The sequence below is a fragment of the Lytechinus pictus genome, chromosome 10 (assembly GCF_037042905.1).
Source record: "Lytechinus pictus isolate F3 Inbred chromosome 10, Lp3.0, whole genome shotgun sequence".
Lineage (NCBI taxonomy): Eukaryota > Metazoa > Echinodermata > Echinoidea > Temnopleuroida > Toxopneustidae > Lytechinus > Lytechinus pictus.
The window spans coordinates 8,918,122-8,935,661 of NC_087254.1; the positions used below are offsets into that span (position 1 = coordinate 8,918,122).

A 17,540-nucleotide genomic window follows, 5' to 3' on the forward strand; every position below is an offset into this window, starting at 1 on the left:
TACAAATTTAAATGAAATTTTGAACATTTATTAAAAAAGGGAGGTTTAATTAAAGATATCATTAACTCAATATTTCAGAGTATCATCATAAACCTTCTTTTTTTTCGAAGTATCATCACACACGAAAAATGAAATGGGGACAAGGCTGTAGATCGCGCCAAAATTTCAAACGGCTGAACTTCACACCTGGAGGGTCTACGAGTGCAAATAATTTGGAGTACCGGAGGGCATGTATTCATGCACACAATCAACGGACGACCTTGCGTCTGTATGGAGTACAATCACACAACAACAAAAGGGTCTTCAGTGTAGAGACAGCAGACCCAAGCGAAGAAGGGAGTTCACATCTGCAATGGCAATTAGTTGTTTCTCATTCAAATAGTAACATACATGTATGTAGGTTTATAGGGATGGCCACTTTATGCTAATCAGGGAATAATTTTGCTTTACAAATTTGAATAGCATTTTTTGGTCATAAGAGAAAAGCTCTCAACTATTAAAGTAGGCCCCTTTTTTACTTTCTAACTATTAAAGTAATGTGTAAAAATATGCTATACAGAAGACTTTTCAGTCTTTCAAAAATGTAAAGCTTAGCTAGTGATTTTGAATCTCATGCCTTACCTACGTACATATGTACATCAGACTATACTGCGCATGCTAGTCACTTCAGGAACTTTCCCAGAAGGGTATGTTTCGGGGCGGTGTAAATGCAGGAATAATTATCAGGTTTTTTTGGCCTGAAAGATGTTTTCATACATTGTATTTTTTAACAGGGATTCTTGTGATTGAGGCAGTTTGAAACCACCTAATATGTACGCGATAACCTGAATGTCTTTATACTTTAATTTTTTAGACTGTACATTATGTCATACATTGTACCTGTAGACAAATTATGTTGAAGCTCGAAAATGAAGTTTATATGTAAATTCCGGTAATTAATGTTGTATTTGTGATGCCATTGGTCATGCTCTGTATATTTCATGCTTTTCACAGTAGTTTGCTAAAGCTATATTTTAATACGAAATGCTTATAGAAGTGAGATTTTATAGAAATGCAACCCACATGTCAATGATAATGGTTCTCTGATTAGAATGAAAACAGTTCTATAAACATGACAATTTTGGGAATAATCAAAGCTCTATCTTTACAATTTCACAAATTCCAGATTGAAGATTTATTTTCAAAACATCATTCACATACAATGGAAATGCAAATGACACGAAGCTGGGATTCAACGAGAAGTACTGTACACAACAGATAACTAAAAGCACAAGCATGTCAGCGTTAATAGTGATTGGCCCGCGTGTACTTTACTCACCAACGATGGGATCAATATATTTGCAGAGAGGAGAAATTGGCGGGCTGGCTTGTGTCCCAGACATGAGTGTTTGAATTTCAAATGTAAATAATGATGTCATCCACTATAACTTAAATCAATTAGAGGTACGTGTGTATTTGTATGTTTGAAAGACACGTTAAAGATACCAGTACACATGCTACACATGTAGGACTACGTGCATGCAATGTACCGGTATGCACTATTCCAGGGTGTTAAAATTGAGTTTCATAATCTTTTAATTTAAAATCATTTGATCATGTTTTAGCCAAATGTAATCAAATCATCACCTTTTGTTATTTCAACCTCATCCTTCCACCCCTACAAGTACAAAGTCATTCAGTCTGCAAATGTTATTAAAGTTGGCATGGCAATCACAAATGAGAATGAAAAAAATATTCAAATATTTTTACAATACTTAGTTGAGAGTGAGCTGGGTCATTTCCTTGTATTTATTCAGGGGTTTCACTACATGAACCTATTCAACCAATATACAGTATTTTCACAATACCGATACCATTCTGTAGTTCAAACAAGATGCAAATAGTTGGCAAACATTGTTGCCTAATTAGTGATATCATGTGACATACAGCTGTTGTATGTGTTTATCATGTGACTGTTCTGTTAACTAATGAAATATCCAAAATAATATTTTATGGATCCAGAGACACCTCAAGCTATTCCAATATGTAGTTTTTACTTTTCAGCAACACAGAAAAAGGAAAAATGCCACAGATTAAATTCACATAATTTCATGAAAAAAAATTGAATCACAAAAATATTTTTATATTAAAAATCATGACACTTAATGCCTTTTCACAGTGTTTAGCATGTGTTTGCCAAGCTTTATCTGCATAGAAACTTTAAATACATTTAAAGATTATCCCTATTATTGATTATGTTTTGTACATGTTACCAAACTAACACAGAATAATGTTTTTTAGAACAAGGAAGAACACAGAATTAGACTATTAGAAAACAGAAAACTGTGGTGACTACATGTATCAGTATTGCTTTCTCAACCCATCATATGATTCGCAGGTAAAACAGATAGAGCTGTATGCTGCATTACTCCCATGGATGATGACATGTCTGGTGCTTGGTCAACTGTATTTGTGAGGTCAACATATTGTATCTTCATCGTTCATTGGTAGAGCATGCTACTGAAAGCTTCTTTGTCCAGCTATCAGTAGACCTACAGCCCAAAAGACATCAGCTGTCTGAGATGATTAATGAGTGTATTTCAAGGAGGGAGGGGGGAGTAGCCTCGCCAAAAATATTGTGATTTCGAAGTGATTGTGAGTGGAGGGTGGCTAATTTGCATAGAGTACATGTAATACCTTAATATCAAAAGACACTATGTCTTTAATCAAATTTGCCTTTTGTACATGTATGTCCTGCTGTCCATAGATTCAAAGCTGTGGGCCTTTTGTTATCAAGAACATTCATGTACACAATAGTCCTACTCATTATGAATTCATTAATCATCCCTGTGGGTGGAGTCTACACATAAACTACGACATGATGAAATCATGAATAATGCATGAATATTTTTTCATCACACGACGGGGCATGGTTAATGAGAACTGACTAATGTTAGCCAACACTTTCCAGTGCCAACTGCACATTTCTTTCCATACTGCTTGTTGCAGCATCGCACCAGATCAATAAATGAGATCATTTTGTTAATCATGAGTGGGGCGATTTTTTTCTGGATCAATATTGGAAAACAATGACTAACAATAGCTCAGTGACTCATGTTTGCTCACATATAATACAGGCATACCACTACCATTGTTCAAACAGCTGTTATTGGTAGATAACCAACAGGCAGAGAGAGAGAGGGAGAGAGACAAAGAGCAACTTTCATAAAGCTTGTCCATATTTTTTTTAGATTGTAAAAACGAACATGAGACAAAAAGGGATACATTGTTTAGAACAAGAAGCCAAAAAAGACTTGTCTGTCACTTCAAGTTTAAAAGTTCAAAAAAATCCTAGAATTTTGACCATGAAGACAAATTTACTGAGTCATGACTACTGTACAACAACTGAATTTTCAAGGAAAGTGTATCAAAATACAACAAACCCTGCACAAAAAGTAAATAACAAAAATATTACTGTACATACATGTACATGTACAGATTGGGTAATAAACATTTGACCACTTTCCTACGAAGCTCCCTTACAATACATGTACAGTATGGTCTAATAATTATTTCCCAAGCTGTAGGCCTACATGAACATGTTGTCTTGGTATTGTTTGAAGGCCCCGCCCCAACTAAAAACAAAGCACCATATTTTGTTTCATTTTGTTTTTAACTAGAATCCCTTCATTTACAATGTACATGAATGTAGAATGATATACTATGGCATGTTATAGTAGCTACATTAGTGCTACACATCATAAGCTCAACACTTTACAATGTACATGAATGTTCTTTACCGTACATGCATGCACTTTTACACGTACATGTAGATGTATTGCAAGCACAGGCTTAAGTCGGATCACATGAATGATTTTCTTTTTATGACCATCACAAGATCAGCGTGTGACATTTGTTGACCTGAAAAGGATACATTTTGATGACTCCATTTGATGTCCCAATGGCAAAGATATTCAGCTTAGGATCATAGGCAAGGGCGGTTGGCTTATTGGGGAAGCCATGCTCAACAGTCTGCGGGAAGAGAACAAAGGAGGACATTGAGTCATTACAGATGTACATGTATGTCGTCATCATCATAGAATAATTCTACTGAGTGATCATCTCAAAATGATAAACTATATCAAATTAATATGTGTTTGTGTGCACATTGACAGGGTCTGATTCCAGCAAACTTGTTTTTACAAAATGATGAAAATTATACCAAGCTACTAATTTATAATATGCTTCAAAAATGCCAGTGCACATGTACATGTATGTACAGTAAATGTACATTGTATGTAGATTTTGCCTGTTATTGACAACATTTAGCTATTTCAATTGTAGTTGCAAGCTCATAACCACAAAACTTATTTATAAATCTTCAGATAAGTGTGAATGCACAAATTAAAGAATTTGGCATTTTGAGGCCTAAAATTTTTATTTAGAATTTCCTGAAACTCAAAGTATCCATGCACCTAATGAATACGGGTAATGATGTGAAAAGACTCTACATACACACAGCTCTGTCAATCAGATCCCAGATACATGCCAAACATGACAGGTATAATACCCCACTTATGTGTAAATAGATCAGTCTTGCAGGTCAGTTAGCCCCAGGAAGTCATTGATTGGGGTCAGATCATTCATTGGCCAACCCTGGAGAAGACACCAGGGGTGTACACCGCAGTACACGTATGCAATAAGCAGTATTCCTGTATCAAGGTTCCACTGAACTTTAGTACAAGAACTTTGAAGGGGTACTCCAGGCAGAAAATAATATGATTTGAACAGATAAAGCAAAATCAAACAAAACGCTGAAAAATTGACCAAAATTAGACAAGGAATGACAAAGTAATATGGCATTTCAAAGCTTTGCATTATTTTGGTGAAACAGTTGTGACATTTAAATGTGCATGCCTTGAATTGTCCTATTCATAAATATGTGAATGAGCAAGCTGATAATGTCATATCCGCACTAATCCTTTTTTATTTTATTTAATGAAATGAATTACTGTATGAAATGATTTTTATTAAAATTTTTGTCCAAAAATGAAAAAAAAAATTGATTGACAACTGATGTACTGTACATGTATTTCGATGAAGATTGTTGTTGTGTTGTATTTTGGATTTTAAAAATGTAGGGCAAACAGGTTCATATTTGTGGTCATTACATGTACAAACTGTACAAATGTATTTAAACAAATACAATCATATCTTACCAAAAGGAAGTACAGTACTACCTGAATAAATTGTTGGTCCAAGAAATCAATTTGATACAACCTTGATATTCTACAGAACAACATCGAGAGGACATTGAATTTGAAGCTACAGTAGGCATATGGGTAGTAGCCCCGTCATTTCTGTAAAATGCATTATCGCCAAGCGAGGCCAAACATGTGGCACAGACTGACACGCAAAGCCTTTTTAATCAAAAATACAGCCGGCCTACATGTACATGCACCTTGAACATACTGTGTAGGGCCGAGATGGCATCCGCACGGCTCTATCCATCAAGCGTCTTTCTGCCACGAATACACTTGACGGAAGGACCAGCCCAAGTATACGCATCCTGCATGACAGTCAAATGTACTTCTATGTTATTGATGATTCTATTGTTCTGAGCATGCATAAATATTTACAATCATCAACCTGGCTCAAGGCTACTGGAAATGATTCTTCCTTTCGTGATGAGCCAGCCGCCTTTCACGATCTCATATAAATTGTCTTAAAGCAGCGCTGATCCATAATGCAGCAAATTTTATAACCAAAAAAACGACAAATTAATCATAGGCGTAAATATTCATATCTGAATGACCCGCGCCTTAAAACCTAAGTTAACAACAACAACAACATCATTCAAGTTAGAAAAGACAGTACATTGTACATTCACCCAAAAATGCTCATAATGATGATATATTATTAAAGGTTGGCTTTCATATATCCTCATTGCTTTCATTTCCAGTGAGAAACTGCCATACACAATATTATTATTACTGTTGGTGATTATTCCAGAATCATGGTTAATGTATCAATTCCACCATAAACAGTACAAATACTTGAACCTCTATGATTCAATATTTTGAGTCAATTGATGTCTCAAATATTGTTTTAAAGGAATTTATTTTTAAAAATATGAAATAATTTTTCAATAACAGTGATTTTATGTATGGTCCTCTTATCATTTTTAAGGATACTGTAGAAGATTGTTGGTCATGCACTATTGCACAAATTAATGGCATTATATATTCGTGTACTATCATGACTCACAAAACAAAAATAAATTTGGCAAACATAAGATGTAGCCTACACGTGTCTAAATTATACAGATGCACAGGCGAATTGTTCTTTGAATGCTAATGGGATTGGGAAAGCCAGTTGACAATCTTTTGTTCTCGCTTTGCATGGAGAGGAGTTTTCTTATTGATGCAAGCTGCACACAATGCTTGGAGCAACAGGTGTATGGCTTGCATACACAAAGGCATTGTCAAAGTTCATGGTTATGTGCGAACAAATAAAGCCAGCTCGTTCTTTGTGAGTGATTGAGGCAAGCATTTTCATTGAAACAAAATCATAATGTAAATTAACAAATTTATGTTTAATAGTGTTAACAGGTGCCATCACTTTTTAATATTTACGGTATTAGTGTTGTTATTTACAAAAAGAAAAAATTATTTCACAAATACAGGTATTTAATGAATGAGGAGAGATATTCTATATCACTCAGTGTACATGTAAAAGACAATCAGAAAAAAAATGTCTAGAACCAGTTTGCTTTTAACATTATAGCAAAATTAGGACACATTTCAGATCTACATGTAGTTACACTATCCCAATTTTGCTATAAAGCTGAGAGCGAACTGGCTCCGGACAATTTTTTTTCCTGAATGTCTTTTGGTGTCACACATTACCAATTGATGGAGTAAATAAAAGTCAATAATTGAAGATCAAAATTTACTTGCTCTTGAGAATAAAAAAAAAATCTTCCCCAACAACGTAATTTGAATAAAAAACAAGAGAAATATCAAACAGGCAAGACACAGAAAATTACATCAAAATATGATGTTACAACAATGTCATTTTTCACTCAGTTTCGCTTTAATAATTTGCATAACTATGCTAAAAGCAAGTGAAGTCACCCTCTAATATTTGTTTTACAAGTATCTAAATATCTTAAATAGTTCTTGATACTTTAATATCACGTTCGAAACAAAATACAATCCCTCTCTATCATTTCGATTTCCTTCCCAGATCTGTGACATTAATATCTGCCCGGTTGGCTCCCACTGTGGGTCGTTGCCGTTGGGCAGTACATGTACGTCCAAAGAAGAAGAATGGCCCAGCCGCAACAACGACAACTGTCGTGATAGATACTGTTAAAAATGTCAATTTAGCTGACATTACATGATCTTTCACTAGAAGTAGAAATGTTTGTGAGTTGGTTTCAATAATTGATTAGAATCTAATGAATCTTGATGTTTGGTCATGTAACTGTTACTAGTGTGTACAGTATACGTTTCTGAGCATTTACCTTTAGGCCTATCCAATTTTAATATTTTTTGTAAACTAGAAAGAGTTGCTGTTGTTGAATATTCATACAAACCTTGTTGAATGCAAAGAGATCCTTTCGCATTTTACGCCGTTCTTCCACAGCGGCAGCATTCTGCCGATGAAATAGCTTCCTCATCCGACTGGCCATTGCGGTAATCCTAGATTTATATTCCTTCAATCACAATTTGTTTTGTATATATTCCTGAAACACGTTGAATACTCCCTCGGAAAAAAAATACAGCACACAAATCACTTGTTTGCGACCAGTCCAAATGCAGGGGTATGAATGAGGTTGATGATGAGTCAATACACCCACCGCAGAAAATACCGGAAACGCGTGGAGAATGGTAGCGGAGGAAGGCCAGCAGCAGCAAGTCACAGATCACTCAGTCTGCTACTCGAAAATCCTGTAGGGAAAATCAACCGAATAAGCTTTAAAATTAGGCAATTTCGACAAGCAAGAAGTTGCGATAGATTGCTATGTATGGGATAAATCGATCAATTGTACGTTTTTTCAACTTCACTGACGCATTTTTATGATTAATTTTAATAGAAATCGTGAGATTACTTACCGTTGTTTTCGCACCAGTTTCGAGCTCAATGAGTGAAATAACGCGCGCGCACGACACTTGCGTACGGTGCGTGCGTCAAATCATTTTCATTCTTTTATTTCATAATGTTCGTAGAATAAAAATTTGATCGAGATTATCCAATCGGTTATGATTATAATGATACATGAAAAGATATAGACTTAATTGTCTTAAACCATAAAGATGGTTTATTTTATCATGTTTATGTTCTATAGATATATGTTTGCAGAGATGGATGGAGTGCTCCGTTGTAAAGCAGTTTTTTTTTTAAACTGAACCGGGTCCTGATCCTCCACCTTGTTTTATATTTTATATAATTTTAATGAATAAAAAGTGAATAAATTATAAATAAAGATCATGGAGTTCTTGGCAAATGCTCTTCCGTAACCAATAGTTTACAGAGACCGTAAAGCCTATAATTTTCTTGGAACTTGAAAGTCACAAAACAATGAAAACACTCACATAGTTCACAAAAAATACCCGGATTCAAATTGAAAAAAATAGGCCTCTTCTGCTATTAATTTTATGCTAAATGATTTATACCTGATTTATTGTCAATATATGTTTGTTACATCTATGTTATATTATATTGTTATGTAGAAGTAAAATAAATTCAAATTTAAAAAAATTCAAATAGTTTAGGAGTTTCAAAATATATAGAACAGGGTCTAAAACAAGATTGACAGCAGTACCCCTCCCCCAATCTTTGTCAAAATGCTTGTGAATTCATTTCACAACAGAACAACGTTGATAAAAAAAACAATGACAATCTAGCTAGCAGTGTGACACAAAAGCCCTCGTCACGTGGTTGTGGTTAATAATCTCTTCAATTATTATCTTCGTGCACGCCGGGGAGTTGCACCAAATCGAGGACGGTGGACTAACAGTAGTTTGATTGATACCAAAGTCTATTAATTTGATAGATTTTGACATAATATTCAGAAAACTAATTCATATTTCACCCTTTTTTCCTTTCCTTTACTTTCTGTTTCCACATTTTTATAATTTTTTTTTGCATGATCGTGAAAAAAATTGATATTCGTTAATTCACATCATGCTTCAATGGGACATCATCGGCACAGAATAATTGGTGTTGTATAAACACCTATCTGGTGTTAGACCAAAACGAAACTGGTGTTGTTTAACTCTTCTCTCATGTGGACATTATATAGATTCCAGGCTGGTGTTAAATCAACACCGGAGTTTTTGCAGTGTACAATTTTACAAATTTGTGTTTCAAGATCAAAGATGTATTAAGAAAAACGGATGAAAAATATAAACCAATGTAAAGTATAACACAATAATACAACGAACATTGGCCCTTTTTCATCTCCTCTTGGTCTGACAACATTATCATATCCCACATTATATCTCTTTGGTTTTGCTTGGAACTTAGTCAGTCATTAATAAATCTATTTTTTAAATAATAAACCGGATAGACTTAGCCTAGGCTTATATGCTTACAAATGCACTGCTCCAAGGGTTTTATTCCTCTAGCAGCTGCAATCGAGGGTCTCAATTGTCATTCTCATTTCAACAAGCAGCACCTAATATCATGAATATAGTTAATCTGTGTCTAAATCTTTTATTCATTTTTGGGGGGGATGTTCTTTATCCCCATTCACATTAATCCAGTACTTTTTTTTAACAAATACCTGCAGTCATATTTCATTGTTCTCGTTTTACTTATGTACTGTATCTATACCCATAATTTACATTATCCTGATAGGCCTACTCATCGAATATTTATATGTCATCTATATATATTTGGATTATTTGTATTGTAGGACTGTATACTTTGTAATATATCTCAGAATGTATCCGTTGGCTGCTACGATATTTCCTCATAAATCGTTTCAATTCAATACTATGAAAAATATCATGGGCATCCCATGAATGGCAATCTCGTCCCTCGATTAGTGTTGATAGTCAACGAAAGATGGCGCTATAAAGAAAATACGAAATCCGTCAAAGTCAGTATGTACCTTCCATTCATAGTTTTTCATGAAAGTTTTAAAAAAATCTTTTAAGAGTTAGTATAAAAAAAAATTAGGTGTTAATGTTTTGAAGAAAAATATGAATTCATATTGATTTTGAATACATGTTATTCTGATAGTTTTTATGCTGATATTGATACTGCCGCAACTTGTAGTTATTATTTTGTAGTTTTTTATGCAATACTTGATATGTGTATGACTTTTTGTGATTATTTCTGGAGTTGTAAATTGATATATCATCTTCATCATAACTTTTATCATTATAATAATCATCATCATCACCACCACCACCAACATCATTATGCTTTTATGTACAGTATCAGGACCAATAATAATAGTAGCGCAGTTATTGTATAGCGCATATCAAATTATGATGTAACGTCCCTATGCGCTTCTAAAGGACTAATATTATTACCCTGGCCCATGGGCGGAAATCCCAGGGGGGGGGGGGGACAGGGGGACGCGTCCCCCTAACCAAAATAGTAGGGGGACACAATATCAAATGCCCCCCTACTACTGGTGAATAGAAATACATCATTCAAAATCGAAATAAAACATTTATTTTGGACGAGATGACGTTACTTTTTGGGTGATTACCTTTTTTTTTTGCTTGTCAAATTTTCCAGCCCCTGGTCCCCCTACCTTTAGGAGAGATTTCCGCCCTTGCCCTGGCCAGCCTTAGCCCCACAGTCTTTTACAGCACTTAAGCATTTTAATTAATAAATTCCTGCCAGGTACCCATTTACCTCACCTTGGTTAAATGCAGTACAATGTAGATATAGGCCTATATCTTGCCGAAGAAAATTATGCCATGGCTGGGATTCGAACCCAATGACCCTCTGTTTCAAAGTCAGAAGACGAATCCACTGGGGCACAGTATACCACAATGCAATAAACCATGGATCCTACCATGAATAAACCGACACAAAATAAAGTTAACCAAGACCCCGGGGGAGGGGGGGGGTACTCACGAAATAAGTCATATACGTGGATGTGCTGCTGGAATGGGTCGCTTTTTTTGGAAGAAATCCCTTAACATAATATACATGGGTATGGTTTTATTCCGGAAAATCCCTAAACATGGCCCCAATTTTTAGATACTGGCCTTAAACATGATTCCATATTCTCCTCCAATTTTGGGTGATAACCTTTTTTTTTCTTTTTTGGTTGTTAAATGTTAATAAATCCTTAATAATGGGTACTTGCTTTTTAGCCAAAATAACCCTTAATTATGGGTATGGGTTTTGAACCTTCAGCCGCACACCCCCGTCCAAACTAAATCTAAGTACCCCCCCCCCCCTCCCCGGGACCAACACAAGTGACTTTCCATTAATGTTTAAAATTGCATCGGTTTCAAGTTTAGGCACTACTGTTATAGCAATTGTACAGTACATGCTCATGATTACACGGTGTTGAGCTTCTAATAATGACAATAGGCTGAATGGATGCATTCTTTTTTCAGATCATAAAATCAAAAGCGTGCATCATTTAAGTACCATTATCCCATATTCAATTTCACCAAAATCAAACAGATTTCTTTGGTCAAAAGAGATTCTACTTTAACGAACAAATTCACCTTTATTTTCATCATTATTATAGTCATCATCATCATCATCATCATCACCACCATCATCACCATATTTTAAATTATCAGTATCATCATCACTATTAGCATTATAATAATTCATCATCATCATCACTATTAGCATTATAAGCATTCATTATCATCATCACATCATCTTCATCATGACATTTATCATTAATACCATTCTCCTCCTCACCATCATCTTCATCACCATCATTAAAATTATCAGTATCATCATCACTATTAGCATTATAATCATTCATTATCATCATCACTATTATCATTATAGTCATTCATTATCATCATCACCACATTCATTATGACATTTATCATTAATATCATCCTCCTCCTCACCACCATCATCATCATCAAAATCATCATCACCAACTTTATAAGTATCAGTATTATCATCATCACTTTTAGCATTATAATCATTATCAGTGTCATCATACCTTTTAGCTATCAGTATCATCATGATCACTTTTAGCATTATAATCATCATCATCACCATCACCATCACCATCATCATCATCATCATCACCATCACCATCATAATCATCACCATCACTAAATGTATCAGTATCATTAACGTCACCACTATTAGCATTGTAATCATCATCATTACCATCATCATTACCATCATCATCATCATCACCATCATCATCACCATCATCATCATCATCATCATCATCACCATCAGCATCATCATCACCATCATAATCATCATCATCACCATCACCATCATCATCACCATCATCATCATCATCATCATCACCATCAGCATTATATTAAAGTATCAGTATCATCATAACTTTTAGCATTATAATCATCATCATCATCATTATCATCATCATCATCATCATTATTCCCAGCATCAAGACCAATGCAACAAAACTACACAAAATAAAGTCAACCAAGACTTTTCACGTTCACTTGTGCTGAAATCATGTCTTTAATGATCTCTCTCACATGAAATAATTTACAAAGTATGTTTTGCCATAAATCTTACATTGTCTTTCAAATATTCACAATTTCAAGGGAAAAGGCACTACCCTACAAACAACAATATCCTCTGCTTTGATAGTACTCTTTTGAAGAAACCAAAAATTCTCCATTATTTACAAAGCAATTAAATATTACGGCCATAAAGAAAGTACTTTCTTTAAAATGTCTGTATACAAGGCACCAATTGCGAAAATCTAAAACCCACTGCACTCAATACTGGCAAGATAAAACAAAAAAATCTCAAGCAAATAGGCGCTAAAAGCATTTAAGTAGTGCATTTATAATTACAATTGATAAAGCAATGGCAATTTAAGATTGAAAATAAAAGCATGACGATAAAATCATAATGAAAAAAAAAAACATTAAAGCCAGAATTTTCAAACATAACTTCTGAGAGACAGAAATTAAGTGGCACTTTCAAAACAGAAAATATACAGACAGACGGCTCTTAGATATAATTTCAATATAACCTATAATACCCCCTTCAAAGATTCAATCTTGTTCTTAAAATGATGAACAAGTGTTGAGCAACAATTTCACCATAATATAATTATCAAATAATCTAGAGTGAAGGCGAGACAAGCTTCTAGCAGGATCACCCCTATTTCTTGACAAGGAAAATCCTCAATATTGGAAGAAGCCTCCATTTGCCCTGATTTAATTTTCAATTTACAGTTACATGTACTTGTAAGATTAAACATGTATTAACTCGTATTAATGAAGGGGATTTTTACCCCCAAAATTTATCTAATTTGGGGTGCATTAAAATTCAATCTAAAAATTTTCACACTGTTTTCCATCTGAATGTGCTTCCTTTTAATAATTTATATTTGATGTTTCATGACAAAAAAAAATGTATTTTAACAATTCTGCAGACATTGTTTCAAGATAATCAAATAAATGAATAAAAATTTACACCCAAGACTCTGGCAAGATTCAAGAACCACACCAATGCTTTGATTAAAAGACTCTTTAAGACACAAGACACTTTACATAATAGAGTACTTATGGTCAATGGCTTATACTTTGTGTGTGAAGCATTGATACTAAGTAAAAATGAGGAATGTATAATTTTTAATGGCTTTGTCATGTAGAAATTAATTAAGTATCATAAAGAATGAATAAAACACCAAATCAAAATTGACACAACAAATTTGCCAAGTGTCTGCCACAATATTATGCTAAAAATGGGAGAGAGAGATGGAATAAAAGAGAGGGGACGCAAAGGGTTCACGATGAAATGATGAAATAATGAACAGGTACATGAACGCAGAAACCTATGATATTAGGATTAGAATTTTTGTGCTGAAAATTCCTTTTTTTTTTGCTTTAATAAGTAGATGCATTGATTAATTTCAGTAAATCTATTTAAGTTATCTAAGAAATTTTCGTTTTGTGCTGGCTTAACATAAATGACTTGTTAAAAGCATTTGACAATGCAATAGTAAGTGGCCACTTAAATGCAATTTTCTTTTTTTTTTATTGCTAATCTTTTTATTGAAAGATAGGGAAATATTAAAAAATAACCCATTTACAATCAATCATCATCATCTACATCCTATGTGCAATAGTAAGATAATATAATCTTCAGATGCACCGGCCTATATTCAAATCATAATCAATTAAGAAATTCATATGAAAACTAGACCTACTAGATAGCAAATTGCACGCTGTTTTAAAATATACTTCCATAAATTTGTCTATAAAAATAGATCTTGGGATAAATCTTCTAAACATTGATGTACACCATAGTTATAGTGCTCTTTTACTCTGTATACCATGTCAATGCCTATACTATAGGCTGGCTCACAATTTGTGTTTTCAGCTAGCGTTCAGTTGTATATTGCCTTCACACAGACAAATGCAACAGAACGAGCTATAACAAGGTCAACTAACGCAGAGCCTTACATTTGAAAATTTTGCATTCATGACAATATACACCAATTCATAATTGAAATAAGCATTATTACAGAGTATATATTGACAGATGAAATTGTGCAAAGAAATTTTTTTTTGTTCGAAGCTAGACTAAAAATCCTTTGACCCCTTTTTCAAATTTAGATTTTGTGAGTGTACTACACATGAATCCACAAGTTCATAAAAACAAGATTTCTGTTAAGACATTTTTTAAAAGCAGGCTACTTTCAGAGCAGCATGTAAAACAATCTCAAATGGATTGTCTCTTTAAAAATTGATATAAAAAACTCTCTATTTTATATACAAAATGTACAAGTTGAATACAAGATCACATACTGACAAGGCAATTATAAATTTCAATTCAGTCAACTGATTTCATCATCAATATCATTCTCAAATCTTAATTCTAATTTATTCTAAAAAAAGCATATGCTATATAAATACGGAATTCTAGGTAAAATGTGTATCTGTTTAAAACTCATAATTAATATAGTAGTCATCTTTAAAAAGAATTGATGACTAAGTAACAAAAAAATGCTTGTTATTTTCCATTAAAATATTTAAGGAAGAAATTTTTGTGTTTGTTTTTAATGCCACATTGATCCACAGAATGAACCCCAAATAATCCTGAAATGTAACATGGCTCAGCAAAAAGCACAAAAAAGTGAAAGAGGGACAAAAATGTGGTCCCACAATCCTAAGGCTTTGGCTTCCAATTATCAAACCATAAGTATATCGAGCCACAAATATTAATGAAGTTATGCAAAGACACTCTAATGAGAGAAGAAAGGGGATTTCGCGGTTGACTTTCGTGACCGGTTAATTCGTAATTCCAAGTGCTATTTCTCTCTCCTCAAATAAGTACTGCTCCAAGAAGTATGATGTTGAATTCTTTTCCAACTATCAAATGAGAAATACACTCTTGATATTTCGATTTCAATGCATTAGGCTCACTCCTCCCCATATTACGATGCATCATTTCAGAGCAGAAATAAGGAAAATTCATATTTTACTGAGTTTGACTCTGCAATGATAATCTGGGTGTTATACACACAAACAGCACTGGTGATATTTGTAAGCGTATCCTGAGGTATAGCCTTTGTTTAATCTGCACAAATTGATGTTTATTCTCTACTTCCTCTGGATGATTGAAAATAGCTACCAATTTAAAAGAAAAGAACAAAATAGATTCTCGTAACCATTTGCCTTTTAATCATCATCCCAATCATCTCTAAAATAAATATTGTAATTTATCATGATTGTTGCAACATCACTATATATATGTGTGCGGGTGAAGATTGTATTGTTTTGATTTCCTTACTTTACGGTAATTATTATGAAATATGTAAAAATAATTCAAACTGTATTTAGCGGTAGCCATTAAACACCTGGGTTGAGAGAGGTATAATGTGCAAGAATGACTTGGCAAAGGTTTGACCCTCTACAATCCTCTTCTGTACTAAGTACTGTCCAGACTCCATAAATATGAAACATCATATAAATATTAAAGTTTATGTTCAACTTCTCATCTATGTGGTAGAATTCAATCTTTTGAAAATGATGATGTACATAAATGCTTCATCAAATATCCAAGTACCAAAAAAAAAAGAATCAAAATGCAAACAACACATTTGCATCTTTAATATAAAAGGAAAGATTAACGGCACAGCAATACACTTGTAATAAAAAATGATATGTACTATCAAATAATCAGAATTTCCTTGTAGCGAGTATGGCACTGCAAACTGAAGACAAATTTGTGTTTCTTATTTAATAAAAAGAGATTGTATTTTGTTTTTAAAAAAGGCTGACACTCATCAAAATGATGATGACCATACAACAGTCAATTGGTAAAATTTTGTGAAAGTTACTCAACAACCTTAAAGCTGTTAAAAATATCTCAATGTATGAATCGTCTTGACTTATAATCATTGCACATAGCTTATGCTTCAGAAGTTGCAGAAAACCACTTTATGTAAGAGACTCCATGTAAGTCTTGAACAACAGTGGTTTAAGCAAAGTGCAAATCAATGTGTCTCACGCTGTATGCAATCTACAGTCGAGACAGAGCAAGCACATAATGATAAGATGCTCATGAATTCTAGTCAAGCAACCTTAAAATCAAGTCTTCTTTTCTCAAGCGAAAGTTAGTACTAAGAGTGCAGGCAAGGAATTGATGCAAATTTAGTACTATGTGGACTCTTTGCTTGAATGTCAAACACAACTATAGTACGCAATTTATTTTGAGCTTCTTAATGGAAGTATGTGTGTGTCGACACCATTGTGCTCCTTCTTGAAGATATCATGAAATGCTGCCCTCTACAGGTCCGAGCATGACAGTTCATCACTTTAAATCCACAGTACAAGTGGAGGTACACATAAGAGCGATGTCTATCTGGAGGCAAAAATGGAGGCACCGTCATGTCAAGGTCAGGAGACAAGTACCGGGCTCGAAGCGAAGTACATCGTCATCATCAGTACAAATTCGCGAACGCAGTGAGAAAGCGCCACCTACAGTCCACGAGAACGAACCCACAGTTCACACATCTCTGATGCAAAAATAGTCCAACCTGATAGGATGCTAAATGATGCATGAAGTTCACACTTCAGAGTTCATAGTTCAGAGTTCAAAGTTCAAGGTTGATGTCATGAGTAGGAGCTGAAGCTGCTGACCGAGCTCACGCTCTGACTCCGGGGTTTGATCTCGAGAAGATTTGGATGGTTCTCAATGATCTTGGTGAGTATCTGACCGATGTAACCCCTCAGGTCACGATTCATCTGCTCTTCTTCTTTCAAAGCATTCATAATCTGAAAAAAAAGGAAAATTGGTTACAAAAGAATCTTTACCTCCTTAGAGATGCAGAAACTATTAAACACAAGCAGGCCAAACAATGGGGGCTACGTCTTTTTCATAACCTA

At 34.2% G+C, this 17,540-nt stretch overlaps 1 protein-coding gene and 1 long non-coding RNA gene across 2 annotated transcripts in view; both read right to left on the reverse strand.

Moving 5' to 3' along the window:
* Positions 1 to 851: 851 nt before the first annotated feature.
* Positions 852 to 8,147, reverse strand: LOC129269811 (uncharacterized). The gene is made up of 3 exons (XR_008585445.2): positions 8,100 to 8,147; positions 7,580 to 7,934; positions 852 to 4,011 (listed from the first exon to the last, which is right to left on the reverse strand). It is a non-coding gene; the product is annotated as an uncharacterized LOC129269811 (long non-coding RNA).
* A 4,480-nt stretch (positions 8,148 to 12,627) lies between these two features.
* Positions 12,628 to 17,540, reverse strand: part of LOC129269712 (rab11 family-interacting protein 4-like) — a 39,717-nt gene continuing 34,804 nt past the window's right edge. Inside the window, exon 15 of the mRNA XM_064105278.1 lies at positions 12,628 to 17,429. Coding sequence (XP_063961348.1) covers positions 17,268 to 17,429 — 162 coding nt within the window. The 3' untranslated portion in view covers positions 12,628 to 17,267. The remainder of the gene's footprint in view (positions 17,430 to 17,540) is intronic.